This window comes from Xenia sp. Carnegie-2017, unplaced genomic scaffold, assembly GCF_021976095.1.
Source record: "Xenia sp. Carnegie-2017 unplaced genomic scaffold, XeniaSp_v1 HiC_scaffold_24, whole genome shotgun sequence".
NCBI lineage: Eukaryota > Metazoa > Cnidaria > Anthozoa > Malacalcyonacea > Xeniidae > Xenia > Xenia sp. Carnegie-2017.
The window spans coordinates 6,586,001-6,608,373 of NW_025813487.1; the positions used below are offsets into that span (position 1 = coordinate 6,586,001).

Consider the following 22,373-nt stretch of genomic DNA (forward strand, 5'->3'; position numbering starts at 1 on the left):
AAATGAAGAAGTGTTTTGATGCCTTGACTTTAAGTATAGAAGCGACTTAGTTAGAAAAATAATAAATAACTTAATTTTAGAATGTTTTGAATTCATGCTAAATAATGCACCGTTTTTCATTAGATTCCCAAATAAAGACTTTCTTTTTCTTAAAAAAGAAAGTTGTCAGCATGACACTTTTAACCCCAGGAGAGTAAATTTAATAAGAAAACAGCAAAGAAAGAATAACAAATACAAGCTTCTTGTCAAGCTCTTTGCAACAAGGAAGTCTGTAGAAGTCTGTGGATTGATTAATGAAATCAATTTATATTGCAGGTTGAACAGGTATTTGTGTGCAGGATTGCTTTTTCATTTCTATAATACGCAGTAAAGATTCCTTGGATGAAATACCACGTTACTTATTGACTTATTGACCTGATTTATTTATTGCGAAATAATTACTGTAGAAACACTTTTCAATTCTGAAGCTTTCAAGACCAACTTGAAAGATTATGTAACATATCTATCGAAATTAAATAAACTTCATAAAGCATCTTCTCTGGATCTATTCCTACGATTATTTTCCTGCCATAAATAGCATTAACTTGTGTGTATCAGTAAAAATTAGGGATTATAACTATAGTCATCTCATAGCTAATCTTTCCAAAGTAATTACGTAGACGTACACGCTCATGACAGGATCTTTCTATTTCTACATCAAACGCCAACTGATAAAGAAAACATAATAGAATGAAGCAAAATTTCAAACCCAGCAATTTCTCGTTTATACCCAAACATTCCACAATAAGAAAGTCAAATAGAATATAAATTGTACAGTTGTAAAATACGCCAAATTTACGTCTGTTTGTAAAACTAAAATTTGTACATTATAACATGAATATAAGTGTCACGTAAAGATAACTGGTCTGATGTGTGTAGCATGCCTATAAAACAAAAAATAACCAATTCAGTTATAAGCAATTCATCTAAACAATGCATAACTTGCGTTTAGTAAAGCTATCAATTAAACATAAAAACTATGAAAGATGCTGCTTTTGTCTACTAAGTAATTGTACGATATTTTTCTCTTTTAGCTTGGTGTATCACTATTTCTGGAGGAGATTTTTATATCAAATATAGAGTTATGGCAGAGGACATGGAAGTGTGTCATACTACAGGTAAGTAGAAATTTTCCTTAGAGAATAAAACATTCAAAATTTCTTCTACAAAATGGTTTATGTTTGAAGATGTTGGTATTATTATCACTGGAGGAGCCTATAAATGGTATGGCCATGGTATATTAAACAGGGATGAGTATATCAACACAATAAAAGAGGCAGCCAAAGCAGGTTATCGTATATTGAAGGTATATGTAGTAAATATAGTGTGAGGGATCAAAAAATCTTTCGAAAAATTTTTCCAGTTCTTAACAGCAATAAATTGTATTGATTCACCGCAATCTTTTGTGTTATCTAAGAATGGTGGCACTGCTGTTGAAGCTGTTGAAAAGTCTGTTAGTATTTTAGAGGATTGTGAGTTATTCAACGCAGGTCGTGGATCGATATTGACCGCCAAAGGGGAAGTTGAATGTGATGCTATGATTATGAAAGGACACAACTTAGAAACAGGTTAAAATTAATGATGGTTAATAAGACAATGTATTATAAGAAAGCAAAAACTTTATATCATAATAAAGCTTGGTACTCTATTTAAGACTATTCATCAAATGAGAAAATTCGTTCATATTTTTTCTATGTATTGTAGGTGCAGTAATCTCGGGTCAACATTTCAAAAATCCAATTATGCTTTCACGAAAAATTATGGAAGAATCACCACATTGTGCACTTAGTAGTGATGGTGCGTTGGATTTTGCTAAGAGGATTAATTTTCCATATTGTGAACCCAAGGAATTAATAACAAAAGAGCAGTATGACAATTGGAAGCTTCAAGATGACGAAGAACATTTTACTGATAGCGATACTGCATGTGCTGTTGCAATTGACAAAAATGGCAACTTGGCATGTGCCTTATCAACAGGTAATGAATAACTAAGACATGTCGTATGTTTAATTATGTGCATAATCATAGGAAGATCAATGACGGGGGGGGGGCATATTTTTAAATACATGTTGTGCATTGCTAAGATCCTTTAAAATCCATTATTCTGTACAAAATATAACATGCTTAAATGAATATGAGAGTCCCCTCCACCAATTTTGAATTTTCTTATTTTTATGCATATGCTCAGTGATTAATTAACGAGAAATAAAACACAAATTCAACAACATCACAGTTATTATATACATAATCATAGGAGGTATAGGCGGGAAATACAAAGGTCGTGTTGGTGATGCTGCATTAGTTGGTTGTGGTGGATATGCAAATAAAAAAGGAGCAGCTGTAACATTTGGTCGTGGAGAGAAGTTGATAAAATTAACTCTAGCACGTCAAGTTGTCTTTGAAATGGAAAATGGAAAAAGTGCACAGGTATGGTGAAATAAATCATTTATTTCTTTGTTCGATAGTCATTGCTTTACTTTACGCGATAGCTTTAACGTATTACACAGTAAATTTCTTTAGAGTAATGATGTTAATAAAAATCGTGTGATTAATATTTGGAGCTGTGCAAACTAGTTCTTTTGAGTTGTGTGTTTGTCAATTATTGTTCAAAAATTATTAATGAATTGGAAAGTTCTAGCCACCTAGATATACTAAACAATTCAACCCACAAAAAATTGAAGATTTTTGCAAAGCCGTCTAGTACAATCAAGAATTTGGGGGAAGGCCATATAATCATATTCATATAAGGATGTTATACTCCCTAGAAACACTTTGGATTACTTATTTCCGCTAAGATTTACCGAAATTGACCGCTTTGCAGAAAATTTTACAATTTCGCACTTCCCCTTCAAGAAAGAGCGAAGAGAAAGTATATAAGTATTAGTCATATTTGGCAAGTATTTTATAATGAAATTCTCGATAAAAACATAAAATTCTTAAAAGTGAGTTTACTGAGATTGCAAGTTTTCGGCTTCATTGATTGAAGCCTTTGATAACTATCAAAAAACGAGGTACTTGTTGTCTACATATTAATGCCGATGTGCGTCGTAACTGTCGTCGAATGTTTGCTCTAACAAAGTTTGTAGTCTACACAAAACAAAAGTATATCATAGTTTATCTTTGCGGTTAACGAGAGAAATGTTAGCTCTTTCATTCTCATTATTTTTTGCTTCCTTTCATGTAATGGCCTTTTTTTGCAATTGCCGTAAGATTTCTACTGGTACAATCATGTGTAGCCTTTTATAAATGAATAATGAAAAAAATATAGTGTACAAATTCAAAGAATCTCTGAGATTTCATGGTCTTCTGAAATAGAACTATATGTAATACTTGTAAAATTTTAGCACATTTGATTTTGTTGTATTGATTTGTGAAATAGGCAAAAATGCTAATAATTACTCATACACTTGAATTACAATAGTGTTTGCAACTTAAGGCTATGAATACACAATTATGTTTTTATTACTTCACTGAATAATAATTTAGTGAGTCATCTTTTTCTGTTTTTTATTTGCTATTAGCAATGTAAGTGCAGAATTTGGTTGACTAGTACATCTTTCACCTTAATAACAAATATCACACCTATATTTTGTACCAGTTGCTATTAGATTTTTTCCATTTGAGTATGCAACATCATGAAGTGCATGTGCACATGTAATTATAAGGGAATAAAACCAAATGAGTTAAACATTTTGTGTATTATATACTAGAAGCTTAACAACTTTTTAGAAATTAAAAAATTATTAAATTGTATTACCTGTATCTCATTCATATTATGAAAAAAATTAAGAAGTAAAAAATTGAAGAAAAACTTGGAAAATTTTCCTTGTTTAAAAAGCAGAAAATAAGTTAAATGACAAATGACCATTCTGTTCTCTAATTCGTCATATTTTTTAATGCTCAAACGCAATGCAGATCGTTTTAATTTGTTTTCGCATACATCCAGATTGACCGAAGTTTTTTTAATTTTTCGCCTAAATTCAGCCAATCTGCACTTCGTTTGAGTATTCAAAAATATGACAAATCACAAGGTGAGTGTCTCTAGCATAGGTTTTTATAAAGTATTTGCTACAAACGCTAAAACATTCGCGCTTTTCATATGCATATAAACACATCTTAATCTTTAAAAACAGCAAAAATATCGTAAAATTATTTGTTATTTATTAGATGTATTTGTTTTTCGTGTTTTTCCATGTATTTATAAGATATCTACGGTGAAAGTGTTTGTTTTAGCGGTCGGTAATTTTCTCTTGAGAGTTGCCTACCTTATTAAATTATAAGAAATATAAGACCATACGAACCTGGAACTCGCACGAGATAGTGCAGACGATAAACATTGCACAGAAATCAAGGAATATATTCACTGTATTTAAATCGTTTGCATATAAAGCCTGAACAAAACAGATTTCTTTGCCACCTATTTGTGCGTGATTGTTCAGTTACTCAATTGAATAATTTTTTCAATTCTGCCTTGACCAATTTCCGAATAGAGTTTTTTGCCAAACTTTGTATTTGTTTATTAAAGGAAGCGACAGACAAAGCCATAACGTTACTGAGAGATGAACAAGAAGGATTAGGAGGAGCCGTCGCGATTGACAAAAATGGAAATTTTGGAAAAGCATTTTCTACTAACCTCATGTCTTGGGTTGACATCCAAGATAATAGGTTGATGGGTGAATTTAATAAAAATGATGGCGAAGAAAATTTGGAGATTGACGAAAGAATTTGAATTGTTGAACAACAACGGCCATTTTTTATGATTTAGAAACATATATCCTTAATATATATATACAATATCATGTACACGTAAAAAATTATCTCACAAGTGTTTTTATAGTAGTTGGCCATATCATGTTTTCCTTCATTGCTAAATTTGAACATTTCAAACTTACAATGCACTTTAATTTATTAACACGATAAAATATAATCCCATGGTGTTCAGGAGGCTTACTGAAAAATATAGATGTTATACTTTTTAATTCAAAAAAATTGGTAAAATTCTACGTGTGTACATAAAGTTGATGATCTCACCTTGTGAATCATTCTTTACGTAAACATTATACAGGGTATCACAAAGAATGTGACACCACATGGTGTATCAAAGAAAGAAGACCTTTAGAAATTAACCTATATTTAAATTTCATTGCCAGATCATTATGTTAATCCCACTGGTGGATTCTGTGCATATTTCACTGCAAGACAAACTATATCCAGTACGCACATGCTTTGTGGCTACTTAATTCTCCTCCCTCTGAAATGAAACACAGAAAAGTCAGATAAAGTTTTTCTCTTAAAAAAACTGATTAAGTGTGGATTTTCACAAAGTCATATTACTCTTTTTCCTAAAAATACGGTCTATAATGTCTATAACAAAAACAAAACCTCTGTAGTTTACTCATGACACAAACATAACTACCACTGATGCCTCAATTACTCAAAGCTGCCATGAATTCCGATATGGAAAACCTTAGTAAATGGGGAATTGCCAAAAAACCTAGTCTTAGAAGAGAGAACAAATCCCATTCTTCCTTTGAAGCAAAAATTATACCGCATATTGATAAAAGGAAATTTACATTATAAAAGGAATATTACATATCTGTAAAAGAATTAATCTCTGCAGCATGTCACTCCTTAAACTAATACTTTTACATGTAGAGTTTTGTAAATCTTTTCATATACTTTTTATCTTTTTTGTAAATTATTATTCCATACGCTCCTCGTAAGAAACATCGTAAATTTACAAAATTAACCTGTTTAGATAAAATTTCTTTGTCTATTTATGTCGTGAAAATGACAAAGAATTTGTACTTAAATGTCGTTTGAAGTGACTTAACGTGCACGATGTGGATATGAGGACATAATCATAGTCACAGGACTTGTAATCTAGTAATGTAATTAAATATACAGCTGCACACAAAGTAGACGTACATTATATTTCCTTTATTGTGTGAAGAGTTTTCTCCAGAGGCAAGAACAGTTAGAACAATTACAAGGTCTTTTGGCAATAGCACCAATCTCGAAATTTTGAAAGTTAATGATGTTTATGATATAATTATGTATATCATAATATATGAACTGCGTTTGTCAGTTAAATTTATTTTGTGCTATATATTTGTCAGGCAACCCTTACGTACGCGCTGCGTACCTTTTTCTACAGTATAACACGATGGTGTAGCCTGCATACAGGCAAGCTACCCATAAAACGACCAGTTTTTCATTTTATTAGTCACGTACTTTTTGTAAAATAACAAATGTCAAGATCAATGCCGTAACTAGAACGTTAATTAGGGGGGAGATGCATGAAAGAGATTTGAATTTCCAAAGAAATCAGTAGGGCACAACTGAATATATGAATAAACACCCCCTCAATTAACGTTCTAGTTACGACTCTGGTCAAGATATACTTCAAATTCAGGAGAAATTATCACTAGCGCATGGAAATGATGTCTTTAATTGGCGCACGTTACTCTCATCGCGTCTGATTTTTAAAAGTACGGGGAATGTAAGCTATGACAAAGTTTTATAATTTGTGATTCCTCTTATATAATTCAGTTTTTTTATGACGTTTGCCCCAGGCGGGACTAACAATTTCCCAAAAAATAATAAGTATTCTATTTGGAGATAAAATATACGTTATTTCAAAAACAATTTGTATTATTATGTTTTATTTGTTCATTTTCACGTTTTATTCGGTGGTTCTTAATTGCAACATCGCGAAATCTTAATACTCGAACAGAATGTTATCCTTCACGAACGATCTATTCCTGATTTAAGAGACGAGCATTTCAGAGCGATTGGTATGAGACAAAGGACTGGCTGTGTGGCAGTTCAACCTTGCAGAAAGTGTTTTTTTGGCATGGATTAAGAATGGCTACAACGACATGTGAAGTATTATGTCTGATGCTAAGAAGCATGAAAAAACTAAATTGCATTTGACTGCTTTTAAGACATAGAAAACGCATGTACCTAGTGAACGAATTGATTGTCTTATGTCCCTCGCTAGCCGAAATGAGATTCAGCATCCTAATTAGGAGGTAAGACAAAATCAAGAAATTTTAAAAACTGTTGCTGAGGCCGTGTTGTATTTGTTAAAGCAAAAGTTGCCATTTAGAGGTCATGATGAGTCCGAAGATAGCTTGAACAAAGGTAATTGTAGAGAGTTGCTTGAATGTTTCGCTAAACTGGATTTTGTATTGGAGCGTCGACTGCACAGTAGACTAACAGAATCTGATATAGTTGGTGACAGAAAATTTAATGGAGTCTCCCCAGAAATTCAAAATGATCTTATGAGCTGTCTTGATTCCATTATTGAGGATGAAATCGGGAAGGAAATAATTGATTGCACATTTACGAGTTTTCAGGTTGATGAAGCATCTGATGTTTCCACCAAAGAGCAGCTAAGTGTTATTGGTCGGTTATAAAAAGCAAGTGAAGTTGTTTAAAGGTAATTAGGATTTGTGGAATTAAGTATAAACCGAAATGTCACAGCAATATCTTATATTGTTGAAGATAAGCATGGTGAGTATTCTGATATATAAGAAATACTGGTTTTGCAAACAAATGTTGGTGCTTCTGTCATGTCTGGCCATATCAATGGTGTTTGAGCATTGGTTCGACAAGAGTATCCTTTAGCTCATTTTGTTCATTGTGCAGCTCATAGACTGAACAATCTTCCTATGCCAGTCAGCCTCCTCAATTTCTCCTGTTAAAATCTTTTTAAATACTATAGGTACATTCAGCACATTTACAAGCAATGCCACCAAAAAGAAAAGCTTTTCTTACATCGAACAACCTTAAGTTTCCTGCCTCTGGTAAAACTAGATGGTATCATCGCTCTCGATTAATCAATGTATTGCACAAGAACTATGAAAAACGTTTAGCTATTTTTGAGGGGTATTTGAACAACCAGCTGGATGGGATGATTAACAATTAAGTAAAATAAGTGGCTTACTGCATTATCTTGATAGCTTTCTCTTTTGTTTTCTAGTGTGTGTTTTTTACAGGATTTTAGAACAGTCGAAAATTTTGTATTCCCTTCTTCAAAATAGGAAAACCCATTTAAATTATGGCATAAGCAAGATTGACAATTTCAAGCAGTTTATTGTATCACTTCGCACAGATCAATCTTTCACCGAGTTTTACCAAACAGCATTAGAAAAAGTAGACCCACCAGCAACCAGAGCAGATAGCAGATACAATTACAAACAGCTTTATTTTGAGATTATTTATTTCATTAAATGCATGTTAAGTGAACGATTTCAAGATATTAATCCGTTCGAGTTTTTAGATCTTGTATATACTAAACTATTTACTACCTGGAAAGGCATAGTTCCACAAGAGAAGATCAATCTTCTCAAAGACAAATATAGTCCTCTTTTGAAAATTCCAACATTGGAGAGTCAACTTTCCTTCATTTACAATGACAAGGACTTTCACAAAGAGTGCAGAAATGAGGTGCTTAAGTACATATAGAAATTTATCCTCCAGTCGAGTTTACGTCAAGTGATAAATTTGTTAAAATTAAATGATGTCTTGGCAGTGGCAAGTGCTTCAGTAGAGAGGTCATTTCCTTGCTTGAAAAGGGTAAAAAGCTATTTGAGGAATAGAATGGGTCAAGGTCGACTTAGCACTTTGTGTAGAATATCTATTCACAAAGATATCATTGAACAAAAAGGAATCAGAGGTGTTGCATAATGAGGTTGTTGAAAAATTTGTAGAAAAACCCAGGAGGCTGGCTTTTTGTATAAATGATGGGTATAATATGTGTTTTGATATTTGTTCTTATAATGCATGGTACTTCACTGAGAAAATTAGGCATTACTTTAAGAAATAAAGCCTTCCCACTCCACCTGCCCTAATCTAAACAAGTGTAAGCTAAGTAGTGAAATGCTAAGTACAATCTCTTCCTATGCATTTAGGAAGGATTGTTTACAACATTATTTTTTGCGCTAATCCAAATTTCTTCTGTTTATTTAGGAGCAGTGATGTGTTTGATTTATTATGCTTCAGGGGACAATTGCCTCCTGCGTAACGTATCTCTGAGACATCTTTTGTACCTTTTTAACTACTTGCAGTTTTGACAATATCAACATCAAGAATGCAGCTAGTAAAAACGTGTTTTTATAACTTATTGTACAACAAATAAGTCACCCTCCAAATCGCAGGAAATGCTGTTTCCAACCTCTGGGTTTCAAAATTGTCCGGGGGAACATGCCCACCAATAATTTTGTTTGTCAATCGGCATTCTTTGATGAACAACATGCTTTATTTTATTTAAATATCATTCATTAATTACACAATTTGGAACGTCTCTCTAAAGTGACAAAAATTCATTTTATGTCAGACATAAATTTCTAAATCTTTGTATATTTGACTTTATATGAATATGATTAAAAACGAGATGCGATGGTGTTTTGCATAATATTTTTACTTTCTCATTCAATAAAGTAGAAGTAAATTATCATGAAAGCAATCAAAACTGAGCAATGCTGATGCCGGAACTTCTTATTTTGCTGTTTTAACTAAATTGTTTGAAAAAATAGAAGCAAAATCTAGATTGTTTAATGATGAACAAAATTCATCATAGGCAAATAAAATTATTTTTTGTGATCTAGCTCATCAAAAAAATGTTTAATATAGTATTATATTAAATGGCGAAAAATGTTCAATATAGTAACATTGAATGCGAAAGCCTAAATAACCTTGAGTTAGACGACAAAAAATATCGGTATATTTATCTTCCACTTGCTTTAGTTATAGTTTTTCATCGTATGGCTTAGATGATAATTAGACAGGTAATGAACAATTCTGTCTTACTGCTTTTGCTTATACAGTTATTATATATTTATTTAATTAATTATATTCAGACATTAGGTAAACTTTAGTTTGTCTAAAGTAGATAGGCGATGTTTCAACTCAATTTTTAGCATGTTTTGAGTTAATGCACTATTTCTCTCTAAAAAAGACTTCTTTTTCTTAAAAAGTGAATGTTATCAACATGATGACTCTGTCTGCACGAGAGTAAACTTAGTATGAAACCAGTCAAAGAAAGAGTAGCAGACAGAAGCTTCTTGTCAATCTTCTTGCAACAGGAAATGTGCATACAGTCTGTAGATTGATTAAAGAAATCAATTACTACCGCAAGTGGAACAGTTATTTTTCAGCATAATTTTGCTTTTCATTTATATGCGGCACAATATTGACTGTATGGATGAAATACAAGTTGACATGATCTATTCATTACGAAACAATAACTGTAGAAATAGTTTTAATCTTTCGAGACTAATTATAGTTTTTCTCGTGTTGCTGTCATTTTATGAAAGACAAAACACCTTCAGTCGTTCAGTCCGGCTACCCGAGAAATGTGTATGGTTGTGATTTTTCATTAATGGTATTATAATAGTTGTCAAAAGCACAACGAAATTCAAAGCAATGCAATCTCAAACGTGGAGCTATGTTTTGTAAATAAATCAAATACGTGCCATTAGTGTAATACACGCGTGAAAACATTCAAAAAAGATCTTGATTTGCTCAAGGAACTCTTGTTAGTAACGCATGATCTTTGCGACAGTACAGAGAAAAATCAGAATTTCAAACTCGGGCTTATGACAAGAAAACTATTGAGCTATATACATATATGAGGGGCGATGTATGGCGAATATGACTACTTAAAGCACTGAAAGTAAGCCCAAGTTTGAAATTTGGATTTTTCTGTTCTATCACGAGATTACATAAATCACGCATGACTGCCACTAATGCCTGTGTTCTAAAAGCTCACTCACACTTCATGAGTGCAACATATCATTGGAAAAATCATTTCTCCATGTATTACAAGATTTTCTTCTAGATATTTTAAATCAAGCAATCACTTGAGTGAAAGTACTGTCTTCTAATAATTATGATATGATTTTGAAGCCCCAGTCATTGAGTGTGAGTTTGCGTGAGCTTTTACAGACGGGCGTCAGTCCTTGAACTAATCAAAATCTTTCTTGCATTGTTTCACACGTTAGTGTCACAAATGACACGTATAATGAAATATGATTTTACCTTCAATAATATTCTGCCACATGTGAGATGATAATGCTGGGAATTTCGTTGTGCTATTTGGCAAATTATATAACACGAAAATATAACAAAATACTGTTCTCGACCAGCCCGAGTGAACGCCTGATAGGCTTTTTGTGTTGAGTGAACTGAAACATCCATCGATTGCGATCAAACTCAATATTATCTTTTTATATCTATCTCTAACTGATAAAGAACAAAAAAAAAATTTAAGGAAAATTTTAAGCCCAGACACCTTTCGTTCGCACGCAAACATTCCACGGTTGTAGGAAGTCAAATAGAATGGATATTGTATAGTGGCAAGAAAAACGCCAAATTTACGTCTACTTGCAAAACTAAAATATGAACAATATAGCATAAGCAATAGCGTCATGTAAAGTTTACTGGTTTATAGTATATAAGCGTATGCTCTTTAAAACAAAAAACAGCCAATTCAGTTTTAAGCAATTCATCTAAACAACGCATAAATTGACGTTAAAATGGCTATCAATATGATAACTATTATGTATATCGCACTTGGATGCGCTCATTCTGAGGAGTTACTTATATTATTCACACAGTTATGGCACAGCTTTTGGAGGGGAGCCATTCTTCAGGTACATAACTAGATAAAGTAGAAATTTTTCTTAGAGATTAAAACATTCACAGACAATGTATAAAGCTTGGAGCACTCTATAGCACTACTCATCAAATAAAAAAGTGTTTCGATGCCTTGACTTTGAAGTATAGAAGCGACTTAGTTAGAAAAATAACAAATAACTTAATTTTTAGAATGTTTTGAATTCATCGTAAATAATGCACCGTTTTGATTAGTTCCACAAATAAAGACTTTCTTTTTCTTAAAAAAAGAAAGTTGTCAGCATGACATCTTTAAACCCAGGAGAGTAAATTTAATAAGAAAACAGCAAAGAAAGAATAACAAATACAAGCTTCTTGTCAAGCTCTTTACAACAAAGAAGTCTGTCAAAGTCTGTTGCTTGATAAAAGAAATCAATTTATATCGAAAGTTGAACAGGTATTTGTGTGCAAGATTTTGCTTTTTTATTTCTATAATACGCAGTAAATACTGCATGGATGAAGTACCACATTACTTATTGACTTATTGACTTGATTTATTTATTACGAAATAATTACTGTAGAAACAATTCTTAATTCTAAAGCTTTCAAGACCAACATGAAAGATTATGTAACATATCTATCGAAATTAAATAAACTTCATATAGCATCTTCTCTGGATCTATTCCTACGATTATTTTCCTGCCATAAAAAGCATTAACTTTTGTGTATGAATAAAATTAGGGATTATAACGATAGTCATCTCATAGCTAACTTTCCGTAAGCTATTAGTAATTACGTAAACGTACACGCTCATGAGAGGAGCTTTATATTGCTATATCAAAAGGCAACTGATAAAGAAAACACAATAGAATGAAGTAAAATTTCAAACCCAGCAATTTCTCGTTTATACCCAAACATTCCACAATAAGAAAGTCAAATAGAATATAAATTGTACAGTTGTAAAATACGCCAAATTTACGTCTGTTTGTAAAACTAAAATTTGTACATTATAACATGAATATAAGTGTCACGTAAAGATAACTGGTCTGATGTGTGTAGCATGCCTATAAAACAAAAAATAACCAATTCAGTTATAAGCAATTCTTCTAAACAATGCATAACTTGCCTTTAATAAAGCTATCAATTAAACATGATAACTATGAAATATGCTGCTTTTGCCTACTAAATAGTCGTACGATATTTTCCTTGTTAAGCTTGGTAGCGCTATTTCTGGAGGAGTTTTTTATATCAAATATAGAGTTATGTCAGAGGCCATGGAAGTGAGCCATTCTACAGAGGCATAGCTAGATAAAGTAAAAATTTTTCTTAAAGATTAAAATATTCAATATTCATTCTGCATAATAGTTTGTATTTAAAGACGACTGTCAAAAAACTGGTATTAATATCACTGGAGGAGCTTACAACAAGCATAGACTTAATATTTCAAACAATGATAACTATAACGACACAATGAAAGTGGCAGCAAAAGCAGGTTATCATATATTAAAGGTATATGTATGAAATATGGTGTGAGGGATCAAAGGAAACACTTGAAAAAATTTTCCAGCTCTTAAGAGCAATAAGTTGTATTGATTCACTGCAAACGTTTGTGTTATCTAAGAATGGTGGCACCGCTGTTGAAGCTGTTGAAAAGTCTGTTAGTATTTTAGAGGATTTTGAGTTATTCAAGGCAGGTCGTGGATCGGAATTGACCGCCAACGGGGTAGTTGAATGTAATACTATGATTATGGAGGGACATACTTTAAAAATAGGTTAGAATTAATGATGGTTTATAAGACAATGTATTGTAAACAAGCAAAACCTTTATATCATAATAAAGCTTGGTGCACTCTATAGGTCTACTCATTAAATGAAAAAGTGTTTCGATGCCTTGACTTTAAAGTATAAAGCGACTTAATTAGAAAAAAACCCAGATAACCTAATTTTTAAAATGCTTTGAATTCATCCTGTATAATGCACATTTTTTCATTAGTTCCTCAAATAAAGACTTTGTCGATACTTTTCTCTTTAAGCTTGGTGTATCATTATTTCTAAAGGAGTTGAAAAGTCTGTTGACCTTAAAAGGGTTATCAACATAAAAACTATTATTATTAGAGCTCTTGCACGCGCATTTTCTGGGGGAGTTCCTTATATCGTTTACAGAGGTATGGCACAGCTTTTGGAAGAGAGCCATTCTTCAGGTACATAACTAAATAAAGTAGAATTTTTTCTTAGAGATTAAAACATTCAAAATTTCTTTTACAAAATGGTTTATGTTTGAAGATTTTGGTATTATTATCACTGGAGGAGCCTATAAAAGGTATAGACATGTTACATCAAAAAGGGATGAGTATATCAACACAATAAAAGAGGCAGCCAAAGCAGGTTATCGTATATTAAAGGTATATTCATGAAATATAGTGTGAGGAATCAAAATATCTTTTGAAAAATTTTTCCAGTTCTTAACAGCAATAAGTTGTATTGATTCACCGCAATCTTTTGTGTTATCTAAGAATGGTGGCACTGCTGTTGAAGCTGTTGAAAAGTCTGTTAGTATTTTAGAGGATTGTGAGTTATTCAAGGCAGGTCGTGGATCGGAATTGACCGACAAAGGTGAAGTTGAATGTGATGCTATGATTATGGACGGACACAACTTAGAAACAGGTTGAAATTAATGATGGTTTATAAGACATTGCATTATAAACAAGCAAAAACTTATATCACAATAAAGCTTGGTACTCTCTATAGGAGTACTCATCAAATGAGAAAGTCTATTCACATTTTTTTTCTATGTCTTCTAGGTGCAGTAATCTCGGGTCGACATTTCAAAAATCCAATTTGTCTTTCACGAAAAATTATGGAAGAATCACCACATTGTGCATTTAGTGGTGATGGTGCGTTGGATTATGCTAAGAGTATTGGTTTTCCTTATTGCGACCCGAAGGAATTGATAACAAAAGAACAGATTGAAGAATGGGAGCTTCATTATGACGAAGAACATTTTACTGATAGCGATACTGCATGTGCTGTTGCAATTGATAAAAATGACAACTTGGCGTGTGCCTTATCAACAGGTAATGAATAACTAAGACATGTCGTATGTTTAATTATGTGCATAATCATAGGTAAATCTATGACGGGGGGGACATATTCTAAAATACATGATGTGCATTGTTAAGATCCTTTGAAATCCATTATTCTGTACAAAATATAACATGCTTAAATGAATATGAGAACCCCCCCCCACCAATTTTGAATTTTCTTATTTTTATGCATATGTTCAGTGATTAAATAACGAGAAGTAAAACACAAATTCAACAACATCACAGTTATTACATACATAATCATAGGAGGTATAGGCGGGAAACTCAAAGGTCGTGTTGGTGATGCTGCATTAGTTGGTTGTGGTGGATATGCAAATAAAAAAGGAGCAGCTGTAACATTTGGTCGCGGAGAGAAGCTGATAAAATTAACTCTAGCACGTCAAGTTGTCTTTGAAATGGAAAATGGAAAAAGTGCACAGGTATGGTGAAATAAATCATTTATTTCTTTGTTCGATAGTCATTGCTTTAATTTACGCGTTAGCTTTAACGTATTACACAGTAAATTTCATAAGAGTAATGATGTTAACAAAAATCATGTGATTAATATTTGGAGCTGTGCAAACTAGTTCTTTTGAGGTGTGTGTTTGTCAATTATTGCTCGAAAATTATTAATGAATTGGAAAGTTGTAGCCATCTAGATATACTAACCAAATCAACCCACAAAAAATTGAAGATTTTTGCAAAGCCGTCTAGAACAATCAGGAATTTGGGGGAGGGCCATATAATCATATTCATATAAGCTTGTTATACTCCATAGAAAACACTTTGGATTACCTATTTCCGCTAAGATTTACCGAAATTGACCACTTTGTAGAAAATTTTGCAATTTCGCACTTCCCCCTAAAGAAAGAGCAAAGAGAAAAATATATAAGTATTAGTCATATTTGGCAAGTAATTTATGATGAACTTCTCAGTAAAAACATAAAATTCATAAGAGCAAGTCTGCGGAGATTGCAAGTTTTCGGCTACATTGATCGATGCCTTTAATAACTATCGACAAACGAGGTACTTGTTGTCTACATATTAATGCAGATGTGCGTCGTAGCTGTCGTCTAATGTTTGCTCTAACAAAGTTTGTAGTCTACACAAAACAAAACTATATCATAGTTTATCTTTGAGGTTCACGAGAGAAATGTTAGCTCATTTATTCTCATTATTGTTTTTGCTTCCTTTCATGTAATGGCCTTTTTTGCAATTACTGTAGGATTTCTACTGGTACAATCATGTGTCGTTTTTTATAAATGAATAATGAAAAAAATATAGCGTACAAATTCAAAGAATCTCTGAGATTTCACGGTCTTCTGAAATGGAACTATATGTAATACTTATAAAATTTTAGCACAATTGATTTTGTTGTATTGATTTATGAAATAGACAAAAATGCTAATAATTACTCATACACTTGAATTACCATAGTGTTTATAACTTAAGGCTATGAATACACAATTTTGCTTTTATTACTTCAGTGAATAATACTTTAGTGAGTCGTCTTTTACTCTTTCTTTATTTCCTATTAGCAATGTAAGTGCAGAATTTGGCTGACTAGTGCAGCTTTCATCTCAATAACAAATATCAAACCTCTATTTAATACCAGTTGCTATTAGATTTTTTCCATTTGAGTATGCAACATCATGAAGTGCATGTACACATGTAAAAATAAGGGAATAAAACCAAATGATTTAAAAATTTTGTGTATTAAATAGGAGAGGCTTAACAACTTTTCAGAAATTATAAAACTATTAAATTGTAATACCAGTATCTCGATCATATTATGAAAAGAATTAAGAAATAAAAATTGAAGAAAAACTTGGAAAAGTTTCCTTGTTTAAAAAGCAGAAAATAAGTTAAATGACAAACGTCCATTCTGTATTCTAATTCGTCATATTTTTTAATGCTCAATCGCAATGCAGATCGTTTGAAATTGTTTTCGCATACATTCAGATTTACCAAAGTTTTTTAAAATTTTTCGCCTAAATTCAGCTAATCTGCACTTCGTTTGAGCATTCAAAAATATGACGAATCACAAGGTGAATGTCACCAGCATAGGTTTTTACAAAATATTCGCTACAAATCCTAAAACATTTGCAATTTTCATATGCATAGAAACACATCTTAATCTTGAAAAACTGCAAAATATCGTAAAATTTATTTGTTATTTATGAGATGTATTTGTTTTTCGTGTTTTTCCATGTATTTATTAGATATGTACTGTGAAAGTGTTTGTGTTAGCGGTCGGTAATTTTGTTTTGAGAGTTGCCTACCTTGTTAAATATATAAGAAATTGAAGACCATACGAATGTGAAACTCGCACGAGATATTGCAGGCGATAAACATTGCTCATGAATCAAGGAATATATTTACTGTATTTAAATCGTTTGCATATAAAGCCTGAACAAAACAGATTTCTTTGCCGCCTATTTGTACGTGGTTGTTCAGTTTTTCTATTGAATAATTTATTCAATTCTGCCTTGACCAATTCCGAATAGAGTTCTTGCCAAACTTTTTATTTCTTTATTAAAGGAAGCGACAGACAAAGCCATAATGTTACTGAAAGATGAGCAGGACGGTTTAGGAGGAGCCATCGCGATTGACAAAAATGGAAATTTTGGAAAAGCATTTTCTACTAACCTAAAGGCTTGGGTTGGCATCCAAGATAAAAGGTTGATGGGTGAATTTGATAAAAATGATGACGAAGGAAATGTAAATTTAAAGTTTAACGAAAGAATTTGAATTGTTAAAAAACAACGGCAATTTTTATGATTTAGAAACATATATCCTTAATATATATATTCACAATCATGTACACGTAAAAAATTATCTCACAAGCCTTTTTATACTAGATGGCCATATCATATTTTCCTTCATTGCTAAATTTGAACATTTCAAACTTACAATGCACTTTAAATTATTCACACAATAAAATATAATCCAATGGTGTTCAGGAGGCTTACTAAAAAATATAGATGTCATACTTTCAATGCAAAAAAATTGGTAAAATTCTACGTGTGTACTTAAAGTTGATGATCTCACCTTGTGAATCACTCTTTACCTAAACATTATACAGGTTATCAGGAAAAATGTGACACCACATGGTGTATCAAAGAAAGAAGACCTTTAGAAATTAACCTATAGCTAAATTTCAATGCAAGATCATTATGTTAAAACCACTGGTGGATTCTGTGCATATTTTACTGCAAGACTAATTATAGCCAGTACGCCCATTCTTTGTGGCTACTTAATTCTCCTCCCTCTCAAATGAAACACAGGATTTTCACAAAGTCATATTACTCTTTTTCCTAAAAATACGGTCTATAATGTCTATAACAAAAACAGAACCTCCATAGTTTACTCATGACACAAACATAACTACCTTTGATGTCTCAATTACTCAAAGCTGCCATGAATTCTGAGATGGAAAACCTTAGGAAATTGGGAATTGCCAATAAACCTAGTCTTAGAAGAGAGAACAAATCCCTTTCTTCCTTTGAAGCAAAAATTATACAATATTGATAGAAGGAAAATTTACATTATAAAATGAATATTACATATCTGTAAAAGCATTACACTCTGCATCATGTCACTCCTTAAACTAATACTTTTATATGTAGAGTTTTGTAAATTTTTTCATATACTTTTTATCTTTTTTGTACATTACTATTCTATACGTTCCTCGTTAGAAACATCGTAAATTGACAAATTTAACGTGTTAAAATAAAATTTCTTTGTCTATTTATGTCGTAAAAATAACAAAGAATTTGTAGTTAAAATCTCGTGTAAAGTGACTTAATGTGCACGATGTGGATATGAGGACATAATCAAAGTCATAGGACTTGTAATCTAGACAAGAGCACAGTATAGTGAATATACAGCAAAGCAACTCTACTGAAATTTTTCATGCCATGCATATCTTATTATGCAAGTGAATACCATAGTGGCAGCCAGTCAAATGCTTTTTTTGACTAATACAAATGATGAAATGGCTAGCGGCAGCCAGTAATCTAATTCAATATACAGCAGCCAATCGCACACAAAGTGGACCTTCTGTATATTCCCTATATTGAGTCAGGAGTGTTCTCCAGATGCAAGAATAGTTAGAACAATTAAAGTTCTTTTGGCAATAGCACCAATCTCGAAATTTTGAAAGTTAATGATGTTTATGATATAATTATGTATATCATAATATATGAACTGCGTTTGTCAGTTAACTTTATTTTGTGCTATATATTTGTCAGGTAATCCATACGTACGTGCTGCGTACCTTTTTCTACAGTATAACACGATGGTGCAGCCTGCATACAGGCAAGCTACCATAAACAACCAATTTTTCATTTTATTAGTTCACGTATTTTTTGTAAAATAACAAATGTCAAGATCAATGGTGTAACTAGAACGTTAAATGGGGGGGGGGATTTATGAAAGAGATTTGAATTTCAAAAGAAATTATTACTAGGGCGTGGAAATGATGTCTTTAATTGGCGCACATTACTCTCATCGCGTCTGATTTTTAAAAGTACGGGGAATGTAAGCTATGACAAAGTTTTATACTTTGTGACTCCTCTCACTTAGTTCAGTTTCTTGATGACGTTTGCGTTCACCACGTTCGTTTGCTTTAGCATTTCCTGTCTTCTGTTTGTAACTCATAGAGTAAACGATACGGAATAAATTTAAAGTTCAAAGCTCACGAGTTCTGAGGAACGCGCATTATATTAAACAGTAGATTGCATTGTTTTCAACAGCATAAATGGTCTATACTGAGTACACTTAAATAGTCCAGAATAGCAAACACTAAACACAACATATGTCAAAATGCTACATGCCTTTTGAAAGGCCTGGCATGTAGGCTTAAGACTAATTAATTTAATCGGTAATCCGCTAATGGTTGTTTACCAAGAACAAAGTAAGACAGTTTACTACATTTTTAGAGTATTTCTAATAAAAACAGTTAAAATTAATGATTGTGATTTACTGCCATTTACAACATGTACGACATAGCAACACTCCCGATGAAATAATATAAATCACATATACAGCAACATTTTCTCTTTCTTTGAAGTCGACTAGGGCAGAGATGATCATTTCAGTGATGTAGCTAGCAGTCCCGCTACTCCCGCCAGGCGGGACTAACAATTTCCCCAAAAATAATAAATATTCTATTTGGAGATGCAATATACATTATTTCAAGAACAATTTGTATTAAGTTTTATTTGTTTATTTTCGCGTTTTATTCGGTTGTTCTTAATTGTTACACAGCAAAATCTCGATACTCGAACAGAATGTTATCGTTTATGAACGGCCTACTCCTGATTTAACAATCCAAAATAAGGGACGAGCATTTCAGAGAGATTAGTATGAGACGAAGGACTGGCTGTGTGGCAGCTCAACCTTGCAGAAAGTGTTTTGTAAAAACGTGTAAAATGTGTAAAATGTGTAATTATAGCAGATGATCTCACCATGTGAATCACTTTTTACGTACATATATACGGGGTTTTCCCAAAAAGTTACAAATACAGGATGTATTAAAAAAGACCTTTATAAAATTTAACCTATTGTGAAATTTAAATGTCTGATAACCATGTCTCACTGATGCATTTTTCCAAACTAATTTTTATGAGACTAATGATGTGCATAAAAGTCGTTTGACTTATATTTAGAATTCTGCAAACCATTCAAAATGGAAAGTCAATTTTCAAAATATGTCTAATTATAAACCATCGAGAGTAAAAATCATTTAGTTGATCAATCAGCATTCTTGGACGCACAACATGCTGTATTTTTCCTGAATATCGTTCATTAAGCTTACTCTTTGAAATTTCAGTCTGAAGTGATAAAAATTTACTTTACGTCAGATACATAATCCTAAATGTTTATACATTTAACTTTACATGCAAATAATTAAGTACAAAATGCGAGGGTGCTTTGAAATTAGTAAATATTATTTTAACTCTTTTTTTCATGCAATAAAACATAGAAGTACAATATTATGAAGGAGCCAAAAGTTAATCGCCATGTTTTAATTAATGATGATTATATCAGGAAAGAGACAGCCAAAGCAGGTTGTGATACATTAAAGGTATATGTATGAGATAAAGTGTGAAAGATCAAAAAAACTCTTCTAAAGTTTCCCCGTTCTTAGCAGCAATAAATTGTTATATGGATGCTGTGTATGTTAAATGTGATTGGTTCATTCGTAGTCACATGACTTGAAAGAAATGCACGGTTTCATGCCAGGGAAACAAGTGAAAAATTTTTGCTTGCTCATTTTAATATCATGACAAATAAAACAGCCACAAAGCTGAAAACTAAAAAGACGTTATTAAGCGATGAAATTCAACTATTAACAGCAAAAAAGATTTGGAAAACACTCGGAAGTCGACCAAAAATGTTGTGGTCACCTTTAGCATTTTGCAACGAAATTTTGCAGCCTAATCTGAAAACAAATATTGCAGCCTAATCTGAAAATTACAACTAAATTTACATATGATCCTTGTAAGAAAAGGTTTTAAGTTTTGCGGGTGAAGTTTTTCCTCCTTTCGATGACTTAAAATCGTTTCACGCCTCGCTGAATCTCGGTTACTGAGTTCATGTGAACAGCCCGGTGGACAAATGTGAAAATTATTTATGACACGATATAAATCAACACACACATTTTGTAACAATATTGCAAAAAACACATTTATACACAATAAAACTATGTTAACAGGTCTTGAAAAACAAAGTTTAACAAAACATCGCGCAAAAAGAAAGCTAGATAATTTATTACAAGTGTAAAATAAATGAATGCCAACCAGTCTCTAAAATGGCAAATGCAATTGTTCTGTTTCAATAAAATATGGGTATTTTTCAATATGCTTTAATTACGGTGGCCCACAAGTGCAATACACAAAATATAAATTTCAATGCAACATCTATGTTTCAGATGCGAACTTTAACATTACGAAACAAAATTAATGTTTCCAAAGCGCACTAAATTATTGAAATCTCAAATCAAAGTCCGCCAATGCAAAACAGAAAAGTGAAAACGAACTTATTAAAATGTTTCAGTGCAAAATATTTGTTTAGCCAATGCAAGATGATTACCGCGCTCCAAAGCTAATGCAGGCTCATTCAGAATCAGCAAGTGTGTTTTGATTTCTAATTCTTTGCTATCGCCTTTCGTTTTTAATTTGCTATCTTTTGGAGTAGTGTTCTGTTCATATTGCGGAGAAGCGTAGGAGAATAGTTATCAATTTTTCCCATATTGTGGCTTCAAATCACCTACTATATCAAGAGCTGACAACTTCCTGGATGACAACGAAACGTGTTGTGATGAACTGATTGTTCGCTATTTTAGACAAGGTTTGGTGAATGAAAAAATTTGCATGTTTTTTGCCATGTACCACGACATGAAAATGTTTCTACGCAGTTTAAATAGCAAAATTGCTTCTTTGGGATTGCGAAAAACAAATGCAGTTGGAGATATTTGTGTCATCCGTAATTTTATCAAACAAGAATTCAACGAATAGAAAGCTGGTGGTCATTTCTTAGGAAAAGTCAATCCAACTGGTGGATGAATTTTTTTAAGAACATGATTGACAATGGCCAGTTAAACACTTCAAATTTCCTGCAAAA

At 32.2% G+C, this 22,373-nt stretch overlaps 2 protein-coding genes across 2 annotated transcripts; both read left to right on the forward strand.

Moving 5' to 3' along the window:
• Positions 1-230: 230 nt before the first annotated feature.
• LOC124451317 (isoaspartyl peptidase/L-asparaginase-like) lies at positions 231-5,042 on the forward strand. The gene is made up of 7 exons (XM_047001933.1): positions 231-324; positions 1,074-1,157; positions 1,227-1,345; positions 1,457-1,607; positions 1,744-2,016; positions 2,294-2,466; positions 4,565-5,042. Exons 2-7 carry the CDS (start codon positions 1,124-1,126, stop codon positions 4,766-4,768), a joined length of 954 nt encoding a protein of 317 aa, XP_046857889.1. The 5' UTR covers positions 231-324; positions 1,074-1,123; the 3' UTR covers positions 4,769-5,042.
• A 6,978-nt stretch (positions 5,043-12,020) lies between these two features.
• Positions 12,021-17,509, forward strand: LOC124451316 (isoaspartyl peptidase/L-asparaginase-like). The gene is made up of 7 exons (XM_047001932.1): positions 12,021-12,118; positions 13,777-13,862; positions 13,945-14,063; positions 14,175-14,325; positions 14,463-14,735; positions 15,012-15,184; positions 17,286-17,509. The coding sequence occupies exons 2-7, from the start codon at positions 13,829-13,831 to the stop codon at positions 17,493-17,495; spliced, it is 960 nt and encodes a 319-aa protein (XP_046857888.1). The 5' UTR covers positions 12,021-12,118; positions 13,777-13,828; the 3' UTR covers positions 17,496-17,509.
• The last annotated feature ends 4,864 nt before the right edge of the window (positions 17,510-22,373 follow it).